The sequence below is a fragment of the Bos indicus genome, chromosome 11 (genome assembly GCF_029378745.1).
Source record: "Bos indicus isolate NIAB-ARS_2022 breed Sahiwal x Tharparkar chromosome 11, NIAB-ARS_B.indTharparkar_mat_pri_1.0, whole genome shotgun sequence".
Lineage (NCBI taxonomy): Eukaryota > Metazoa > Chordata > Mammalia > Artiodactyla > Bovidae > Bos > Bos indicus.
In genome coordinates, this window is record NC_091770.1 from 71,624,037 (window position 1) to 71,647,192 (window position 23,156).

General features: G+C 40.4%; 2 protein-coding genes and 1 pseudogene across 4 annotated transcripts in view; 1 reads left to right on the forward strand and 2 right to left on the reverse strand.

Annotated features, from left to right (window-relative positions):
- Nucleotides 1–4,518, reverse strand: part of LOC139185633 (mitochondrial import receptor subunit TOM6 homolog pseudogene) — a 29,077-nt pseudogene extending 24,559 nt beyond the window's left edge.
- The window catches only part of BABAM2 (BRISC and BRCA1 A complex member 2), a 418,531-nt gene extending 414,008 nt beyond the window's left edge, over nt 1–4,523 (reverse strand). For both annotated transcript variants that reach the window (XM_019970491.2, XM_070798114.1), the window contains exon 1: nt 4,380–4,523. In XM_019970491.2, the coding sequence (XP_019826050.1) occupies nt 4,380–4,507 (128 nt within the window). In that variant the 5' untranslated portion in view covers nt 4,508–4,523. The remainder of the gene's footprint in view (nt 1–4,379) is intronic.
- A 3,663-nt stretch (nt 4,524–8,186) lies between these two features.
- The window catches only part of RBKS (ribokinase), a 94,892-nt gene continuing 79,922 nt past the window's right edge, over nt 8,187–23,156 (forward strand). For both annotated transcript variants that reach the window (XM_019970495.2, XM_019970494.2), the window contains exon 1: nt 8,187–8,434. In XM_019970495.2, coding sequence (XP_019826054.2) covers nt 8,187–8,434 — 248 coding nt within the window. The remainder of the gene's footprint in view (nt 8,435–23,156) is intronic.

Consider the following 23,156-nt stretch of genomic DNA (forward strand, 5'->3'; position numbering starts at 1 on the left):
GTTTTACAAATAACACATGCTTGTGATCAAATTAATATAGGGCAGAGAGCTAATAAACGTTCAGTAGGCTCAAGGGATAATTCCCTAACATTAAAAATTCAGCCCCTCCAGGTCTCAATATAAATTCCACCTAGAAAAGTAAACCCAGTACTGTAACACACTTGACCATAATCTCTAAAACCAACTCATTTGTCAGGGAATGTCATTTAAAAGGATTATGCATAACAGAATTTAAGTGAGCAACTCTCAGACCAACAAACATGTTCTGAACCACATGTCCAAACTACTCTGATCCCCAAACAGAGCAACTGCTCTGGGAAAACAGTTAATGCATTCATTCATTCAACCTTTACTTACTACATTAGAAAGACACCATGGTAGAACTTACAGAGGCATTCTGTTCAGTTCAGTTCAGTCGCTCAATCGTGTCCGACTCTTTGCGACCCCATGAACCATAGCATGCCAGGCCTCCCTGTCCATCACCAACTCCCTGAGTCTACCCAAACCCATGTCCATTGAGTCAGTGATGCCATCCAACCATCTCATCCTCTGTCGTCCCCCTCTCCTCCTGCCCTCAATCTTTCCCAACATCAGGCTCTTTTCAAATGAGTCAGCTCTTTGCATCAGGTGGCCAATGTATTGGAGTTCCAGCTTCAACATCAATCCTTCCAATGAACACCCAGGACTGATCTCCTTTAGGATGGACTGGTTGGATCTCCTTGCAATCCAAGGGACTCTCAAGAGTCTTCTCCAAAAAAAAAAAAAAAAAGAGTCTTCTCCAACACCATAGTTCAAAAACATCCATTCTTCTGCGCTCAGCTTTCTTTATAGTCCAACTCTCACATCCATACATGACTACTGGAAAAACTATAGCCTTGACTAGACAGACCTTTGTTGACAAAGCAATGTCTCTGCTTTTGAATATGCTATCTAGGTTGGTCATAACTTTCCTTCCAAGGAGTGTCTTTTAATTTCATGGTTGCAATCACCATCTGCAGTGATTTTGGAGCCCAAAAAAATAAAGTCAGCCACTGTTTCCACTGTTTCCCCATCTATTTGCCATGAAGTGATGGGACCGGATGCCATGATCTTCGTTTTCTGAATGTTGAACTTTAAGCCAACTTTTTCACTCTCCACTTTCACTTTCATCAAGAGGCTTTTTAGTTCCTCTTCACTTTCTGCCATAACGGTGGTGTCATCTGCATATCCGAGGTTATTGATATTTCTCCCAGCAATCTTGATTCCAGCTTGTGCTTCTTCCAGCCCAGCGTTTCTCATGATATACTCTGCATATAAGTTAAACAAGCAGGGTGACAATATACAGCCTTGACGTACTCCTTTTCCTATTTGGAACCAGTGTGTTGTTCCATGTCCAGTTCTAACTGTTGCTTCCTGACCTGCATACAGGTTTCTCAAGGCATAAAAATATTTTTTGTTTTTATACAGAGACATAAAAATATTTTAAATAAGAATCCTGTCCTTGATACTGACAGCCTAGCAATGGAATTTGGAAACACACATAATCTTACATAAGGTAGAGAGATTTAGTTACCATAAGAGAAAGAAAAGTGAATTGCTATTTAAAATTAAAAAAAAAAAAAAAACTTACTTTGCATAGATTCTTGCCTAACTCGTCCTTTTGTGAGTCAGACCTAGAATACAAAAACCCTGGTACCTCATCTCTTCAAGAGCAAGTAGCTATTTATGGTAACAATACTGGCTCTTGTGATCTATAAAAATTAGTCTCCTCATTTTAAACATTTGAGTTAAGAGAAATTCCAAACATGGATCCCAATTCTGATAACTGACTGAAAAATCAAAGTGTCTGTCACTCAGTCATATCCGACTCTTTGTGACCCCATGGAATCTAGCCCTCCAGGCTCCTCTATCTATGGAATTCTCCAGGCAAGAATACTGGAGTGAGTAGCCATTTTCTTCTCCAGGGGATCTTCCAGACACAAGGACTGAATCCAGATCTCCCGAGTTGCAGGTAGATTCTTTACAGTTTGAGCCACCAGTTGGCTGCTGGTCTAAAAGAAAGGGAAATGCCAAAAGCAACACACCAAAAAAAAAAAAACTATTTTCTCTAACTCTGCCATTGTTTTGCTATAGAAACTTCAGGAATTCATACTTTGGTTGAAACACTGAGGAAAGAATTGTTAATGAGCTTCAAAAGAACTTTCATGAATCTTTCGGTTAAGTACTACATAAAAGGCATCAATAATGCTCTAGATTAATAAGGCTTTTCACACCATTTTATCTGTAGCTGGTTTGTTAATGTAGGTAGAGATAATTTTATTCCTTTTCTAAATCTAAAGAAAGTAAACTCCATAAATACTACAAGTCATTAAACACCCTTTCAAGTATTTTTTACAGACTTAGTCCAGACAGGGCCAGGTTTAGTTGATTCATTTCAAATTAATCATCAGATCCACTATTTGTGCCTAAACACTCAACTAAACATTCAGGAATTTGGGAGCACCAAAGAGGGAGTCTACAAAGAAGAAGTAAAGTGACTTTATCTGGGTGAATCCAACTGTGCTCTCAGGATACCAACAAAAGAGTAGGAAGTTCAGGTTTATGTGCTTTACCATCTGACATAAACCAGCTCCCAGTCCTCTGCCATCAGTCCTGTCACATCTTCAATATCTCTGAAAAGAATATTTGTGACAAACTAAAGAAGAAAGATCTTTTTCCATGTCCTATCCATTCAAGCCAGTAAATAACCCTGGGTACACAGGTTTGTCTTTTTAATATCAACTTTAATGAGAGATAATTCACAAACCATAAAATTCACCCTTATAGGTGCATAAATCAGTCATTTTTAGAATAATAGAGAGTCATGTACCATTACTACTAATTTTAGAACATTTTCATCACCTCAAAAAGAAACCCCTACCCACTGATTACTTAAAAAGCATAGTACCATTCCAATGAAATGTCCAACTAACCTAGTCTTCTCTATCTTACTTATATCCAGGTCTTCAGCTTAGTCAGAAAATAGCAAGATTTGTAGAAAGTAAAAATAAAAGACCTTTTAAAAGAAGAGCTAAATCAAGAATGTAGTATCTCTAGTAAGAAAATGTTCAAAAAATGATGGGGATATGCTCCAAAGACAACTTGACAGAGCTCCCAATGACAAAGGCTAGAACAACTGAGCAAAAGAATTAATGAACACAGTTCATTGAGGATTATGACTCTTAAGAATAAAATAAATGCCTCAAAATTCATACTGACATAAATAAACAGATAATTGGCAGGGAAGGGGTAATGCTTCTTTACAGAAGAATTAAGTGACTAAGTATAGGAGGAAAAGGGAAATTAAAAATCACTCTTATCCAAGAACTACTATAACAATTATTGCAGGCAAGAACCATTAATGGAGGTTGAAATTAACAGACAAAAGTAAGATGAGAAACAGAACATCTGCACAATGTCAAACACACTGCACAATGTACTTACTAATTCCAAAGGGAAAATCAGTTTCACAGTGGCAAAACCTGGTACACACAATCTTAATGATGTACTGAAAATCATACATCCCTTCTGTAATACTGAGGGCGGGTATCAGAGTGAGAAATACTCTGATAAAAGGAAAACATTAGACAAACCCATATTGAGCAATATTTTACAAAGTAACTAACCAATGCTATCTTTAAAAGCTTCAAAATCATGGAAGACAATGAAAGACAAGAACTGTCACAGATTTGGAAGATAAGGTACACATCACAACTAAATGCAATCTGTATCATGGATTGGATTCTGGACTGAAAAAGGACATTAACAGGAAAACTGGTAAAATTCAAATAAGACTTATAGAACAATTATCAGCATGTAACAGCATTAATTTTCTGTAGCATTTTTGTAACTATTCTTTAAGTAAATCTATTTCCAAATAAAAAGTTGGTTTTTTTTTAATGCAACATTTCTAGGCATGAGATATTACTGTTTCAACTCCATTGTGAAAAATGACTCATTTTGGACTAGCAATTATAATTTTCCTATTAGGAGAGACTATCAAATAATGTCAGATTCACAATCTCAAATCCCAACTCTTACAGTGCATACTGAATCACAGAACACAGAACAAGAAAACAAGTCAATGATGAAAAACACACTAGCTAAAAACCACATGGCACACTGTTAACAAAGAGATATGCCTTAATCACACACACACACACACACACACACCATTCTGATCATGAGGCAATGGCCCACAGCACAACTAAATAACCTGAAACATAAAATGTCAACAACTGGACAAAACCAACTTAACACATAAGGGCATGACTTGATGAATTTTTGTGGTGTTCAACTTTTACAAGCCTGGTGAGAAAGGTCTGTTATGAGGAAATGGATGAATTGGTTCTGGTACATACCCCGATTTCAAGTCAGTTATCCTCAAACAGTTTGTAGCATCCAGTCCTACTTTCCCATTACGGACCACGCTAGATATGAACGGGGAGAGCATTGGAGAAATTCGGTTCAAGGCCACTTCTGGAGACATTTTAACTTGCCTTGCAAATCACCACTGAAAGAAGAAGGAAAGAATGATGATCAGAATATCCAAAGGAACTAGAATAACAACCTTCCTGGAAACTGGTGCAGTACACAGAAGTGTCTCCTGCTTGATACCTCATCTCCTGTCTTATGGTAGCCTCTTGCACTGACCCTCCAAAAGAGCCTAGCTCACTACTGCTCGCCTACTCAAGACACAGACTTTGCAGGAGGAGCAGCAACCCCTGAAATCTAACTGCCTCCCCCTTTTCAAAGCCAGTTTCTGTGCTGCCACACTCTACTTAAAAGCTGCCCTACTCTGTCTTACAACTGGCAGGTCCTTCCTTCTCAAGAAGGGTTTACTGACAATCCTCTCCCCTGACACAAAAAACACACATGCTGCTAGGTTAGGAGACCCCCCTCTGTGTCCCCACAAAGAGAAAGAACTTGATTGATAAAACTGCAAAATTTCAGAAGAAGCAAATATACTTGCAATTATTACTTACAAGGTATTTACTTGTAGGTGTATTTACTGATACACCTCTTTCTTATTTCCCCTCCACAGTATAATTACCTGCTTAGTGATCTATTCCCTGCAGAACTGTCTTGACTCTCTAGTGTTTAACAGAAGTACCTAGTACACCATAAGCATCAAGAAGCATCTTTTAATAAAGATTAATAAGGAGACAAGAGCTACAGAAATATTTAGGTATGAAGAAAAGATATTATGCCCTCAAAAAATCTTGTAGAAAATAGCATATGTGAGATGTAGCAAAAATCTAGGTAACCATTAAATCATGAAAACACACACCTATCCAGATATTAAGCAGCACAAACTATCATAGATCTAAAAGTTTTTGACTCTAAGGCACTAAGAAATTCTTACACTTGAAAATACAAAAGTAAAACCAATAAATCATCTCTAAATTACTTGGAAACCCATGGGGCTGGTGGAGGGAGTACATGAATTCCTCTTAATAGATTTCTAAATGAAAGCCTCCACTTTCAGAGGTGAATAAGTCAATTTAAATGATCATTTTCTTCCTCAATCTGAAAGGATAATCCCACATCAAAAGCAAATTAATTTCCTGCAAGTTACAATTGCAAGTAAATGATGTGCTCATTCTAGTTTTCATATACTATGCCCTATGAGGATTTACAGCTCCCTGATAAATGCTGAAAACTAGTACCCATTTTAAACATTTCAGAGTAATAAAGGGCAAAAAAATAAATAACAATCATAAAAACAAATAATAACAAAAAACCCACTGTGACCCTACATACTGAGGACACCCAAAAGTATCTCTGAAGTAGAAAAAGCTTTATACTTTAGTGTTCAAATCATCTTTTCTGCAAATATAAAACAAGGTCCTCCTCTGACCACTTAATAGATGGCCTCCCACCACCATTTCAATATGTCATCACAAAATAAGAGTAAACATCTAATGCACTGTATTATCAGTCATAAAAATCAAGTACATTTTATAACACTTTATCACTTATAAAGAGCTTCCATAAACATTAGTGCACTTGACCTCCACAATTCTGGATGGTAAGGCATATATTAGAATTCCCATTTTACAGATGACATAACTTACAATTTGTCTTTGAATAGTATACTAGACCTATTATCCCTTTGAAGTCTATTTTTTTTCCTATTTCTGCAACATTTCCACTTTTATTTCTGCTTATTGATGTCACAGTTCTTGAAAGGATGCTTATCTAGATCATATGCAAAACAGAAATAGTCATTTTGGATAAAAGCAAAAGGACCTTACCTACACTACAAAATTATTCTTCCATGTGTTTTCCCATAATACCTATTATTATTTCATCACTCATTTCTATGAAAAATGGAAACAGAACCAAGACATTCTCAAAATCTACTGAATATCAGGCACTATACTACCCATCTCTAGCTGAAATTTCATTTACTTCCCAACAACTAACTCATCCTCTGTTTAATATTACTGTTCCCATTTCAAAGATAAGAAAACTAATGTTGAGCAAGACTAAGTAACTTACTCAAAGTCACAAACCTACCAAGCAGGACTGGAATTTAAATCCAGATCTCCCTCAAAGTCCACTATACCTAACTTCTTCTCAAATAAATACCAAAGAGAAAAGCATCAAAGTGAATTTGTTTTTGTAAAAAGTATACATCTAGTAAAATGAATAAAAAAGTCATGAATTTAGACTAAAGGTTGCTTGACAAATAGAAACAAATTAGACTAATGTTGGCCTACTGCTGAAGCTGGCCTAAGTGATTCACTAGGTAAAATGCTACAGGGAACAAACCTGCTCCAGAAACCAAACTATACTTAAGGTGACAACACCCCATCCAATTCTACAACTGTCATGACCTTAGAATGACACCTGAAGGAATGAATCTGTCTTTGTTTCCTGAACAGCCATAATACTATCTTTTGACAGTGCAAGATTTTATGCAGCATTAAAATGTTACAAGCACAGCTGCTGTGACTTTCTCTAGACAATTGGGGGGGGGGGGTGGGGGGCGGGAAACCTGACTCCAAAATCAGAGGTCACCGAATAGCGTTCTTTGGCTTCTGAGCGGGGTACACAGATGTGGGATGATCTCCCAGTAGTATTTTTTACACAACAAAGCACAATAATCGTTCCCAGATAGGCAACAATTTACTGTGGCCCGTTTCCCTTGAAAGCTAGTTGTGAAATTTCTATTTCCTGATTTTGACGTGTAATATACAGAAGGAAATGCAGAAATACAATTTTTACAGAGCTTTGCTGCCTCAAGATAGGGTCACATGAGGTACTTCAATGGGCAGTCTGGGGAATACAAACACGTCTAAAGCATCGTCTACCTTCTCGCAATTAAGATGGGATGACAAACACGGAAACACGTGCCCAGCTTACGTCATGGAACGGAAAGGGGTGGCGTCCTGATGCGTCACGTCGACGTCATACGGCGCACGAGGGAAGTACACAGGGGAAGTAATTTCTCCAAGGGGCAGCATTCAAGAAAAACAATCAGCTCGAACCCAAAGAATGACCACCCCGCTCTAAAAGGGGACACCTTCTCCCAAATTGTAAGATCCCCTAATCAGGCAGGAAAAACCAAAGAGTCTTGAGCTTAATCAGGAACCAGGGGGCGGGCTAGGTGTGGAGAGAGAGCAGCCTCTGGCCTTGGGGGCTCGTTCTTGAGGGGACCAGGGTGACGGGAATGAGTAGGGCATCTTTGGGACAGGGGCCTTCTCTATAGGAAGAGAAGGCGAGCCCTGGATATATGTAAACCACGGTCCTCAGCGCCACCTGTGCAACTCGGGATCCAACCTCCCCGCACCAGCCCCAGTCCAGGTACCTGGAACTTAAGTCGGATCGGTAACCGGCGACTACGTGGGGTACAGGTTACCCGAGCGCGCCCCCGACCGACGCACCAACCTGCGCGCGCACCGCGGGCCGGATGCGTGCGCGTCCCCGGACGTCCCGCCCCGCCCCGCCCCCTCGGCGGCCCTAGAGCCGGGCGGCGTGCGCGTCCCCGGCCGCGCCAGGCCGGGCGCTCGGAAGGGCGTCCCCCTAGTGCCTGAAAGTTCCTACCTCCGCGCCTACCTCGTGCGCGGCGAGCTGTGCGGAGTCTGGAACTCGTAGGATGGCTCAGCTACGAGAGGCTGTGCAGGAAGATAATTCCTGGAAGAACTGGGGGCAGTTGGTGGATGGGGTTATTTCGGGCACCCAAGTGGGCGACCCACCCGGGCGTCCGGAAGGCCCGCGTCGTTAGGGAACGTGGGAGCGGCGTCTCTGGTTACGGGGTGGGGCAAAGGTTAAAGGGCAGCGTCCAGGTTGGACACTGCCGACTCGGAGCAATGGCCGCGTCTGGGGACCCTGGGAGGCAGTGGCAGGAGGAGGAGGCGGAGACGGCGGCGGTGGTGGTGGTGGGTTCCTGCATGACCGACCTGGTCAGGTTAGTTCGGGACCAGCGCGCAGAAGCTGCGCCTCCAGCGAGGGGCGAACTGTGCTCTCTCTCCTCTCTGCCTTGGAACTAGGGCTTTGGGGATGGAGTGTTGACTTGGGATGTGAGCTACTCAGTCTGTAAAGAATCTGCCCGCAGTGCGGGAGACCCGGATTCGATCCCTGGATCGGGAAAATCCCCAGGAGAAGGGAATGGCTACCCACTCCAGTATTCTTGCCTGGAAAATTCCATGGACGGAGGAGCCTGGCGAGCTGCAGTCTATAGAGTCACAAAGACTCGGACACAACTGAGCGACTAGCCCACAGATTTCCGCAGCCCGCCTCACGTGCCTCGATAGGGTAGAAGAGGCAGGTTTGAGTTTGTAAAGGTCATTGTCAGATGAGGGAACATAAAGGCCAGCGTGTAGTGAAAGCTCTCGTTTAACTAGGAGCGCCTCCAAAGACCTGCTCCTATTTTCTTGACTACGCTGCTAAACCTGTTCCCTGGCTAGCCGAGTGACTTTGGCCAAGTCATTTTATCTCCGAGAATGTGCCCACTTAATAGAGTTGTTTTTTGCACACTAAATGGAGGAAAGTGTTTTGAGCTGTAACACTATCCAGGTTGGGTATTATATGTGTGAATGTGTAGAAAAATGGGTGGAGCCGAAGCCAAAATTTTAGGCAGTCATCTTTCACCATATTGATTGTCAGCTTTCTTGCATTTCATATTTACCGCTTATTTTTCAGTGTTAAGAGTAACCATAGGTTACCCATGGCAAACCAAATGTGAGTAAAATTAAAAAGCCAGTATATACAACCATTTTAAAGTCATTGAATAAACAAAATACGCTAGATGAAAATTGTTGAGTTAGGGCAGTGAGACTGGATGGAGAGATCGTTACAAGATATCTTTTTTTTTTTTTAATGAAATCGCCTTTTTGATTGTAAAAGTAATGTTTATTTAAAGAAAAAAAAATGTTCCAAGAAAATCCTACCATTTAGATTGCTTGAGTTTAATTTTTTGGTGAGTGGCTTTTCAGATATACTGCTATTTTTATATTATAAAAATAAAAAATGATCACACTACAGTAAGACCTTATCTGTCCTGACACCTTGCCTTTTCAAAGGACAGCTGAGAACCTGGAAATAAGTATAAAGGTCTTGGGACCAGCAAAATTAGTCACCAAATCCCTGCACTAAACCACCTGTGATTTACTTAAAAACTAGTTTTAGGGTATTCACATAACTGACTAAATCTTACATCGTTTACAGTGTTTATAAGCTAGGTTATCAAATTTCCAGACTGAGATTAGAAAGGGGGAGAGACTGCCAGGGGCAGGTAGTAAGTACAAAAAAAAACCCTGAAAGTGAGGAGAGTGTATCAACAAGCAACAGAAGAATTTTAAATGCCAAGATCCTGGAGAATTGCCTGGCAGTCCAGTGGACAGAACTGTTGCACTTTCACTGATGTGGACCTGGGGTTGGAGTCCTGGTTCAGGAACTAAACACCCCACAAGTCCTGCAGCTCAGCCAAGAAGAAAAAAATGCCTGGAGCCTTTATTTTTCCACAAATACTTGAGCTACCTTGTGCCAAGATGAATGTTTTTCGTTTAGTGACATAAGAAAGTTCAGTCTAGTTTTGGACATTTGATGAAGAGGCCTACACATCTTTCTCTAGAGCTGGAGTCAGCAAACCTTTCTGCAAAGAGCCAGATAATGTTTATTTTAGACTTTTTGAGCCACATAGGGTCTAAGGTCATATATCCCCCACACACACCTTTTTTTTTAACATGTACAGAATATAAAAAACTACACCTTACAACGGAGAAGGCAATGGCACCCCACTCCAGTACTCTTGCCTGGAAAATCCCATGGATGGAGGAGCCTGGTAGGCTGCAGTCCATGGGGGTCGCTAAGAGTCGGACACAACTGAGCGACTTCACTTTGACTTTTCACTTTCACACATTGGAGAAGGAAATGGCAACCCACTCCAATGTGCTTGACTGGAGAATCCCAGGGACGGGGGAGCCTGGTGGGCTGCCGTCTATGGGGTCACACAGAGTCAGACACGACTGAAGCGACTTAGCAATAGCAGCAGCAGCAGCACACCTTACAAACAGCCTGCAGGCCATAGCTTGCCAACTGCTGTCTAGAGCATTACTCTAGTAATTGATGTTATTAGTCATGACTCTTTTCAAGAGAAGGGAATATGGTAATCATTAAATTGTATATAAAAATGGGGCATGAGTTTTACTTTAGATATAGTTCCATCAAATATATTTAAAGTTTAGTTATTCAATACATAAAGGACTAAACCTTGAGACATCTGAAATAATTCATTCTTTAGAAAATCCATCTAACTAAAATTTTACCATACTTCTATAGGGGAAGTAACAGAAGAGAAGGAAAGCTGAACAAGTTCCCCATGCAATCTACCTGAATAAGAATGTCAGGGTTAGAATTCAGAGCCCCCTCCTTGTTAAACTAAGTAGAGCTTTCTGTGAAGCTTGACTATTACACATTAAAGACAATTATAGTTACTTTCTAAAATGAATACTCTTCAAACTTTGGGGAGGGGAGGGTCTCAAAAGCCCATGTTAGCATCTATCAGCATTTAAAAGCTTATTTCAGAGCTAGAGAAATTTAGAGATTATTTATCCCAGTCCTTCCCTATACTTATAGATGAGTACAGTGAGATCCAGAGAAGAAACTCTTACATTGTGGGTAATCTTTGATCTCTCTTCTCTTGACATTTTCTTTTCTTTATAAGATACCCAGATTTCTATTCTTCACATGAATTGCTGGTAAATTTCCCAGGTGGTGCTGGTGGTAAAGAACCCGGCTTCCAATGCAAGAGATGTAAGAGATGAGGGTTCAGTCCCTGGGTCAGGAAGATCCTCTGGAGGAGGGCATGGCAACCCACTCTAGTATTCTTGCCTGGAGAAGCCCCTGGACAGAGAAGCCTGGCAGGCCACAGTCCATGGGGGTCACAAAAAGTCTGACACAACTCAAGTGACTTAGCGCAAGTGTACACATGGACACACACACACATATACTCTCCCACAATTTTTCTAACAGGCTTCTCATGGTTTCTGATTATTGCTACTTCTGAAGATCTTTACAGAATACCAGAGTATAGGATTTTTACTTAAAGCCTGCATCTGTAATAAACTTGGGTCCAATTTTGCTTGTATTATTTTTCTATCCCTTCCATTAACAAATTACCAAAAACCTAATGGCTTTAACAATACAAATTGAATACTGATAATTCTGGAAGTCCAGAAGTCTGATACCGGTCTAACTGGGCTAAAATCAAGTCTTTTGTAGAACAGCATTCCTTTCTGGAAGCTCTAAGGGAAATCTGTTTTCTTGCCTTTTCTGGCTTCTAGAGGCTGCTCACATTCTGGCTTATGGCCTCTTCAGCTCAGTAACTGGCTCAGTCACTCAGTCGTGTCCGACTCTTTGTGACCCCATGGACTGCAGCACACCAGGCTTTCTTGTCCATCACCAACTCACAAATCTTGTCCATCGAGTCGGTGATGCCATCCAACCATCTCATCCTCTGTTGTCCCCTTCTCCTACCTTCAATCTTGCCCAGCATCAGGGTCTTTTCCAGTGAGTCAGTTCTTTGCATCAGGTAGCCAAAGTATTGGAGTTTCAGCTTTAGCATCAGTCCTTCCAGTGAATATTCAGGACTGATTTCCTTTAGGATTGACTGGTTGGATCTCCTTGAAGACTCTCAAGAGTCTTCTCCAGCACCACAGTTCAAAAGCATCAATTCTTCTGCACTCAGCTTTCTTTATAGTCCAGCTCTCCCATCCATACATAGCTACTGGAAAAACCATAGCTTTGACTAGATGGACCTTTGTTGGCTAAGTAATGTCTCTGCTTTTTAATATGCTGTCTAGGCTGGTCATAGTTTTTCTTCCAAGGAGCAAGCGTCTTTTAATTTCATGGCTTCAGTCACCATCTGCAGTGATTTTGGAGCCCCCCAAAATAAGTCTCTCACTGTTTCCATTGTTTCCCCATCCATGTTCAAATCCAGTAATGGTTGGTGAAGCCCTTCTCACATAGCTTCACTCTCACACTCACTCTTCTGCCTCCCTCTTCTACATTTTAAGTACCCTTGTGATTTCATTGTGCCCAAATGGATAATTCAGGATAATCTCCTTATTTTAAGGTAGCTTATTAGCAGCCTTAATTCCCCCTTGCCATGTAATATAACATATTCACAGGTTCTAGGGATTAGGATGTAGACATTCTTGAGGTGGGGGTGGGGCATAATTCTGCCTACCACAGTGATTAAAGTCAAAAAATCTTATAATATGTAGAGCTTGGAGGACCACTGAAGCCTATCAGTCCATCCTCCACATTTTACAGATGAGGTAATTAAGAGAGGTTAGATGACTCACCCCAAATCATAGAGCCAGTCAGTGGGAACCTGGGTTTCTCAACCTTTATCTTTCCATTATATCATTGTACCGCTAGCTCTGGCACATATTTATTGCCCTTTTCATCTACAGTTCATTTAAGGGCTTATAGTCTGTGCATTCATTAAGTGTTTACTTTATAAGTTGGCAAGGAATAGCAACTAAAGATTTATTATTTTCAGGTCTAAAGATAGGATCTCCATTACTGTTTCTTAGTTTCTGTCTAAGCTTAACTATAACCAACCTGGACACCAATGCCTGTACTGTAGAATCACTTTAGAAATGAAACTACTTCAGTAACTAAGCCCTCTTGGATAGTATCCAAGTCTAACTCACTTTATATATTACATTACTGGGTGCCAGACACTGCTAATGCAATCAATGAGCAGCTTTTTTCATTTCTAATTTCAGTCCACTATGAATAGTAAGCTCTGTGTGCTAATAATTTTTAAAAATCATTAGCTCATCCAACATGGCAAACAATGAACATTATTTACTACCCACCTGTATTTATTTAATTATTCTCTTCCTTCTTGAACAATCATCTCTGAAGTTCCAAATGGCAAAGATAAGAGAAATCAAGTCTGTTCTTGTGGAAAATTAAGTTAGAGCTCCACCAAAGACAGATTCCCATGAAAACCCAATAACGGATGAATTTTTTTAGACACTTGTTAATCATGCTTTCACTAGTCTTTATTTCTTATGACATGTATCACCCGTTTTTTAAAATGATTCACTCAGCAAATATTTATTGGTTTTATACCGTGTGCCTCTGCACTTCCCTAAAGGCAGAGGATACAGCAATGAAAAACACAGCCAAAGGTCCTGCCACTTGGAGCTTACATTCTAGTGGCAGAAACAAACAATATCAGTAGAAATAAGTGAAATTCACAGCCTGTTACAGAACTGCTAAGGAGGAAAATAAAGCATGAAACAGGGGTGGAAAGAGTAATTTTAGATCGTTAGCCACAGAAAGCCTCAGCAAGAAAGTGATTTGAGTAAAGACCTACCGAAAGAAAGGAAGCAAGCCATACAGATCCCCAGAAGAAGAGCACAGGCAAAGGCCCAGAGGCAGGAGCGCACCTCGTAGGATCAGTGAGCTACCAGGAGTCCAGTGTGAAGAAGAAAACAAGGGAGAGGAGGAGATAATTGATGGTTGAAGGCCAGTGGGTCCTACCCTGGATGAAACGAAAAGCCACTGGAGGGTTTGAGCAGGCAAGTGACATGATGTGACCTGTAAGAACAGAAACAGGGAGACCAGTTAAGAGTCAATTAATAGTCCAGGCTAGAAACGATGGTAGTTTGAACAGTGCAAGTGGGGAGAAGTGAGCATCTTCTGATTGTATTTTAAAGGTAGAGCTGACAGGATTTGCAGAGGAATACGAGACAGGTCAAGGATTACCCCCAGTTCTATGCCCTCTGCAAGTGGAAGGGGAAATTGACATGTGCTGAGATGGTGATAGAGCAAATTGCACAGAGAGAGGGCAGTATTAACAGCTCAGGCTGGATGTGTGAGACTTGAGGTGCCTGTCAGACATCCAGCTGAAGTGGTCAAGAAGACAGATATATGAGTTTGGAGTTCAGAGGAAAGATTGAGCTGGAGATATAAATTTGAGAGTCATCAGTGTATAGATGGTATTTAAAGCCATGAGACAAGATGACATCACCCAGGTCTGTGCTCCTGGGGAACTCCAACATTGAGAGGATCTGTTTTACATAATTTATCTCCTGTCTCCCAGTCTATCTGTACCCCTAAAACTTGCTTGGAGACAAGTTTAATACAAACCCATGTTTACATTTCCATGGCAATAGACTATGATGTCAACTAAAACCCTATGTTATCCTTTTACATGCTCCAATTAAAAGTGATGGCTGGAGAGATAAGGCTCATGTTCAACCAAGCATCTAAATTTAATCCTTGGCAAGTCAGGAAATGATTGCTTAATTCTCAAAAGATTTTAATTGGATGGTGGCAGAAGTGAATTTAGAAGCTTTTTAGATCCAAAGTGGATGAAATCCTGGACCTCGATTACAAAAAAAAAAAAAGGCAAAATTTTATATTATACCTAGAAAGGTTATATGTGTTTGGCGAATTATAGTACCTTCTAACCTGCCTTCCACAAAACCTTCTTGTATTTAGAACAGAAAGATCTCCCTAGCAGTCACATTTTCAGGAAAGTAAAAGCCAAAGTAATGTTGGTCCAAGAAGTATCGTGCATTCCCAATATAAGAAGAATATCATATCATCATTATTCTTTCTGCTCCTTAAATTGGCCTTGAAAGTTGCTTATCAGTTACAAATCAATATTTCAATTAAAATTTCATTGAACATGTTTCTGTCAATTGAATTCTCTAAATTCAAAAGCAATCATGCATGGGAAATTTGCAAATTTTGGTCCCTTCAAAGAAAATACATGTTAAAAGGTAAATTGCATGTGACAAAGAAAGAGCACCTATTGCTTGGTATTATTATACTTGGGATTTCCCTGGTAGCTCAGTTGGTAAAGAATCCGCCTGCAATGCAGGAGACCCTGGTTTGATTTCTGGGTCAGGAAGATCCCCTGGAGAAGGGACAAGCTACCCACCTCAGTATTCTTGGGCTTCCCTTGTGGCTCAGCTGGTAAAGAATCCACCTGCAATGCAGGAGACCTGGATTCGATCCCTGGGTTGCGAAGATTCCCCTGGAGAAGGGAAAGGCTACCCACTCCAGTATTCTGGCCAAGAGAATTCCATGGACTGTATAGTCCATGAGGCTGCAAAGAGTCGGACACAACTAAGCAACTTTCACTTAGCGATCTATTCCTTGGCCAGCTCTTCATGCCCTAGTGTCTGCATGGTGAGGAGAGCACAGTGAGGTGGGCTTTGTGATGAATGTGCTCCAGTATTTTGATTACTTATATTTAATATTGAAATGCTGAGACTGCTAAGTGCTGGGGATACTGCAATTGGTGTAACATGGCCATAGTGTAACAGGTTCCTGAAGAACTTACAGACCAAAGAAGTTGGCAGACACAGAGGCAGATCATTGTAGTATGATGGGCTCAGTACCTGCAGGTTCTGTGGGAGCACAGAGGAATGTTCCTGGATAAGATGCCTCCCCAGCCAAGTCTTGAAAAGGGAGGACATCCTGGCCAGTTGGGATGGTCACACAGGAATGAAGTCATGGCTGTGGGTATGCATGGGTGTGCCAGGGACAGCAACCACTGGGTCTGTTCACTGTACACTGAGCATCAGATAAAAGGTGTCAATTAAAGGCCCCATCAGCCATGCTAAGGTGCTTGGGTCTTACTTTGTAGGCTCGGAGAGCCAGTGAAGGATTCAAAGTATAGAAATGACAAGGTCAGGTTTGCATTTCACTTAGCTTACTCAGTGCCAAAGGCAGATGTAAAAAAAGGCAATGTTTGGAAGCCATCAAAGATCTTGTCCCTGAAGACAAGAGACACCCAAGGGAAAGCAGTGGTCTTCACAAGAGTTGATAGGGGCCTTAACTAAGACAGTAGTGAGAAGTAAAGAAGAGGAAAAAAGTTAAATACTTGGGGAGTAAAAGACTTCAAAACATCTGTTAAGTAAAATGGGCATGAGTCAAGCTTCTTCTTTATGAGCAAACCCTGTTAGCTTTCCCACACTGACAAGACCTGGAAAGTGGAGTTCTTAGAAAGAATCGCACTTTGTGGAACGAAAGAATTCTAGGTTTCATGCTTTTTAGCAGGGAAAAGGATTCTACTCCTGAAAAAATCAAAGTAAGTGTTATCAAGTAACTATAAGGCAGTCAAATCCCTCCTGGCAGGGAGTAGGGGGGCAGGGGGTGGGAGTGAGTGAATCCTAAATTTGGCTTTGAGATTTAAGAAAAAACACTGATAGGCTTTTATAATTATAATGGAGAAATTAATGACAAAGTTGGCTCAGGAAATTCACAACTGCTTATTGGAGATAATGAAACTAAGATAGTAAATACACCAATAATTTTAAAAACACAGAAACTATACAAACTCAACTACCCATGTAACAGAGATATTTGTAATGTAGCAAAAGTGTGGTTTGGAAACTTAAATACCATGAAACTAGAGACTTTGAGTCAGTTCTTTTTTGTCTGCTACCCTGTTCATTTTAATTATTGGAAACAAGACTTGGGAAGACTTAAGTGATCTGGCCCCAACCTATAAAGGTTGGAGCCAGGATTAAAATTTACCTATTTGAAAGTGAAAAGTGAAAGTGAAGTCGCTCAGTCATGTCCAACCCTTTGCGACCCCATGGACTGCAGCCTACCAGGCTCCTCCGTCCATGAGATTCTCCAGGAAAGAGTACTGGACTGGGTTGCCATTGCCTTCTCCATGACTCTCAGATACTAACACATTATCGTGAAGGTTAGAGTAGCATTTCAGCAGTTTGACATTTATTTGCAAGAGATAAGGAGGAATTCAAAATCCTACTAGGGAACAGTTTCCTTGCAAGGAAGAAAAAGCAAATAATGCAATTACCTGTATCAAAGGGCTTAATATTGTCCTTTAGAGGTTTTTTTTTCTTCAGATTTTTTTAAATTATGGTAAAATACACTAGACATAAAATTATTTTAACCACTTTTAAGTACACAGTTCAGTGGTATCAAGTACATTCAACCATCATCACCATCCATCTCCAGAACTTATTTTCTTAAGTTATAGAAAAATCACAATATTTTATTTCCTCTGGCCTACACCAGTCTTTGCCACCCTAGCTGCAGCAGGGAAAATTTAAAAATAGACCCACCCTACCTGGTCGATTTCCTCCAGCTAGACAGAGTCCCCCTTGGGTTTTTTTGGATTACTTTCTGATAATTTTAATATGCATCAGGGTTGAGAACCACTAACTCAAAAAGCCCATAATTAAAAACTGTTCATCTTCCCAAACCTAAACTTTGTACTCATTTAAATAATAACTCCACCGCCCCTCCCCCCCCAGCCCCTGGCAACCACCATTCTACTTTTCTTTATGAATTCAACTTTTCTATGTACCTCATGAATAAGTGGAATCATACAGTATTTGTCGTTTTGTGACTGACTTATTTCACTTAGCATGACATCTTTAAGGTTTATCTGTGTTTTAGCATGTATCAGAATTTCCTTCCTTTGTAAGGCTGAATAATATTCCAGTGTGTGTAGACACCACGTTTTGTTTATCCATTCATCCATCGATGGACACTGCGTTGCTTCCAGTTTTGCTACTGTAAATATTACTACTATGAAATATGGCTGTACAAATATCTGTTCCAAGTCCTTTGTTTTCAGTTCTTTTGGGTATGTACCTGGAAGTGCTGGATCATATGGTAATTCTGTTTAATTTTTTGAGGAACCATATTATTTTCTATAGCAATTGTACACTTCCTCTCCTATCTTGCATTTCTTTTTAAACTGCCCACTTTTCATCTTACCTGTTTAAGCCTCCTTTTTCTATTCCAGTTTATAAAATCTGGGTAAGATTTTTTTCTTTTGTCTCTTATTTTTAGCTGCTGCCTAATTCATTTCAGTTCAGTTCAGTCATTCAGTCATGTCTGACTCTTTGTGACCCCATGAGCTGCAGCACACCAGGCCTCTCTGTCCATCACCAACTCCCGGAACCTACCCAAACTCATGTCCATCGAGTCGGTGATGCCATCCAACCATCTCATCCTCTGTCATCCCCTTCTCCTCCTGCCCTCAATCTTTCCCAGCATCAGGGTCTTTTCAAATGAGTCAGCTCTTCGCATCAGGCGGCCAAAGTATTGGAGTTTCAGCTTCAACGTCAGTCCTTCCAATGAACAACCAGGGTTGATCTCCTTTAGGATGGACTAGCTGGATCTCCTGCAGTCCAAGGGACTCTCAAGAGTCTTCCCTGACACCACAGTTCAAAAGCATCAATTCTTCGGCACTCAGAAGCTTTCTTTATAGTCCAACTCTCACATCCATACATGACCACTGGAAAAACCATCACCTTGACTAGATGGACCTTTGTTGACAAAGTAATGTCTCTGCTTTTTAATATGCTGTCTAGGTTTGTCATAACTTTCCTTCCAAGGAGTAAGCGTCTTTTAATTTCATGGCTGCAATCACCATCTGCAGTGATTTTGGAGCCCCCCAAAAATAAAGTCAGCTACTGTTTCCACTGTTTCCCCATCTATTTGCCATGAAGTGATGGGACTGAATGCTATGATCTTAGTTTTCCGAATGTTGAGCTTTAAGCCAACTTTTTCACTCTCCTCTTTCACTTTCATCAAGAGGCTCTTTAGTTCTTCTTCACTTTCTGCCATAAGGGTGGTGTCATCTGCATATCTGAGGTTATTGATATTTCTCCCAGCAATCTTGATTCCAGCTTGTGCTTCCTCCAGCCCAGCGTTTCTCATGATGTTCTCTGCGTATAAGTTAAATAAGTAGGGTGACAATATGCAGCCTCGATGTACTCCTTTTCCTATTTGGAACCAGTCTGTTGTTCCATGTCCAGTTCTAACTGGTGCTTCCTGACCTGCATACAGGTTTCTCAGGAGGCAGGTCCTGCCTGGTAATCCCTCTTTTGTGTCCTCTTATGCGATTATGTATCTCCCTTGTGCATGCATACATGTTACAAGTCTATGCTCGGTGGGGGAGGGGATGTCTGTGCAGAAGAGGAGCTCAGTAAACCTCACACCTTCTCCACTAGCCGCACACTCAGCAACAGCATGGTTTCACCACTGTATTACTTGAAGATACAGTGTCCTAAATTTGTATCTGTTAGTTGATCTATTTGCTTTGATAAACTTCTTTGAACTCTTATCTTTTGGACTTGATTCCTTTCCCTTAGGAAAATTCTATATGTAGAATCTCTAGATCAAGGGAAATAATATTTTTGTAATATATTGCCAATTTGCTTTCATAAAAAGTGTTCTGAAATACACTCCCACCAGCAATGTGAGAAACACCTATTTCCTAGAAAACTAACCAACACACTGCTGGTATGAAAGGTGATAAATGTTCTCTTGTTTTACTACTAGTGAGATTGAGTTTCTTCTCAGATGTTTGTTGGTTTGTACTTCTTCTTTCGAGAATTGGCCGTCCATATGTCTTTTGTCCATTATTCTGTTGCCCTCCCTTTGAGATTTTAAATGAGAGTGTTCAGAGGGGAAAAAAAAAAATTGTGAGGAGTCTAAAATGAAAGAGAGTTCTTTCTCTAGCAAAGGAACAGAGTAAAAGTGAAAGTAGAGCTAGAAAATTGACTCCAGCTAGCATAAGACACTGTGGAAATGAAGAAGAAAAAGGTCTCAACACTGGCTGCCCTTAGAATCAATTAAACTAGACTTCCAGGGATAGGGCCCAGTTATCAAAAATTTTTTAAATAAATTGCTCCCATAGATTTTTTTTAAGGTGATCAATAAAGATAGAGAAGTATTTAATAACTAATCATCTTTACAATTATCTTTGTGACCCCATGGATTGTAGCCCACCAGCTTCCATGGGGATTCTCCAGGGAAGAATACTTGAGTGGGTTGCCATTTCCTTCTCCAGGGGATCTTCCTGACCCAGGGATCGAACCTAGGTCTCCTGCATTGCAGGTGGATGCTTTACTGTCTGAGCTACTAGGGAAGCCCAGTTATCTTAACTTCTTTTTTTTTTTTGCAGAGAGAAAAAATATGTTTTTATTTTTTAATTGGAAGATAATTGCTTTACAATGTTGTATTGGTTTCTGCTATACAATAACGTGAATCAGCCATAATTATATATATGTCCCCTCCCTCTTGAGCCTCCCTTCTCCCTCCCATCCTACCACCATAGATTTTTATATGCCACCAGGGTAGAGAATAGTGATTAATCAATAAAACCAGGAACTGTGAAGTCATGTGAATGTGGAAAAACACACTCAATTCTTTGGAGAAATTACCCTTTGAGAGAATGGGAGTAGGGTTATTCCTGACCCTGGGGAGTCATCCTTGGCACAGATGAGCACATCAGTTTTTAAGTGACACCATACCTGGTTATGGGAAATCTCATGGACAGAGGAGCCTGGCATGCTGCAGTCCGTGGGGTCGCAAAGAGTCAGACATGACTTAACAACTAAATAACAGCAAATACCTGGTTATACAGTCTCTCAGCTGTGATAATACAGAGTGTTAACTCCTGACACATTGTGTCACAGAACAGTGACACAATGGATATCAGTTCTTGAATTACATGAGTTCTGCTAAGGATAGTTACCTCGTAGTTAAGTGGCTGGATCTTCCTCCATTTTGAGAGTAAGCTTACAGTGTTAGCACTTGACTGTAAGCTCGGTGACAACAGGGTATGGATGTCCCCAGAACCTCAAGACAGAGCCTGGAATATAATAACATAATTAATGTGTGCTGACAGTTGAACTAAGTATCCCAAACAGGTCTGAGATGATTCCAATGTATTTCTTCCATAGTTACATGCAGTTGCTCAGTCATGTCCACCTCTTTTGTGACCCCGTGGACTGTGGCCCGCCAACTCCTCAGTCCATGAGATTTCCCAGGCAAGAATACTACTAAGTCAAAGTCTGCCTCATTGGATATAATTTTAATCTCATGTTAGTATTCTCTACATGGTGATGAGTTACCCTTTTCGTTGTAGGATAAGGTCATACAACAAAGGTCACAGGGGAGGATTTCTTTGAATTGTGCAAAGTTCTTATGACAACTGATTATCTTCTTAAAATCTTCATGTGAGCACTTTAAATGTCTCCATCTATCTTTACTTTCTTCACAATTTTTGTAATACTAGCTTGACTTGGGGCATTTCTTGTATATCTGCAGAAGGCAGGCAGGTATAAATGATCTTTGTATGTATATGGTCAATTTGCTTTCTAAACAAAATTTGGGAGTTTTGTTTGGGGTTTGGATTTTTGGGGGGCTTGGAGGTGTTTTGTTTTGTTTTTAGTTTGTTTCCCAAATATATCACATTTTAGATACTGGCTTTTCCTCTGTGGCCAAAATTTTTTTCTAATGCAACTCTTCCGTAATGTTGCAGAAAGTAACTTGTGCAGCTGTTTTTAAGAACCTTTTACATATTATATTTTACATCTTGATTTTTACCACTAGTTTAAAATGCTATATAATCCATAGACTGTGATAGCAATAATATTAATTTTTTTCTAAATTAGAAATCTTCATTTTTCAAGTGAGAAATAACATATCTAAATTGTCAGTTACCTGTTTGCAAATAAGTACACTTGCCTCTTGAATACTGCAGGAGTTAAGCCCCACCCCCCCGCCCCATATCTATGGTTCCACATCCGTGGACTCAACCAACTACAGGTCATGAGGCACAACAGTGTGTATTTAGTGAAAAAAATCTGACTATAAGTGGACCCACACAGTTCAAGCTAGTTGTTCGAGGGTCAGCTGTACTCTGCCAAAACTCTTAAACTCAACTCTAAAGTCCTTCAGGCTTCCAAAGATTATAAGCAGTTCTTCAGTACAAGTATAACATCATTTTATTGTGCTTCACAGATATGTTTTTCACAAACAAAAATTTTATATCAACCTTGTGTGGAGAAAGTCTGTCAATGCTACTTTTTAAACAGCATTTGCACATTTCATGTCTCTGTGTCACATTTTCGTAACTCTTGCACTATTTCAAACTTTTTCATTATGATTGTATTTGTTACTGTGATCTGTGATCAGGGATCTTTGATGTTACTATTGTAATTGTTTTGAGCTGCTGAATCACATCCATATAAGCCTTCAAACTTGATAAATATTTTGTGTGTTCTGACTGCTCCACTGACCGGCCATTCTCCCGTCTCTCTCCCTCTCCTCACACCTCCCTGTTTCCTGAGACAACCAACAATATTTAAATTAGGCCAATTAATAACCCTATAGTGGCCTCCCAAGTGTTCAGGTGAAAGGGTCACACATCTCTCTGTCATATTTCAGGCTCCAATCAAAAGCTGGAAATGATTAAGCAGAATGAGGAAGGCATGTCTAAAGCAGAGAGAGGTTGAAAGATGGTCCTCTTGTGTCAAAAAGTTACCCAAGTTTTGACTGCCAAGGAAGAGTTCTTGAAGGAAATTAAAAGTTCACTCTTGTGAACACATAAAATAATAAGAAAGCAAAACAGTTTTATTGCTGATATGGAGAAAATGTTAGTGTTCTGGATGGAAGATCAAACCAGTTACAATATTCCCTTACACCATAGCCTAATCCAGAGCAAGGCCCTAATCTTTTCAATCCTATGAAGTCTGAGAGAAGTGAGAAAGCTGCAGAAGGAACATTTGAAGCCAGCAGAGAGGTTGGTTCATGATGTTTAAAGAAAGAAGCAATCTCCATAACATCAAAGTGCAAGGTGAAGCTGCAAGTGCTGATTA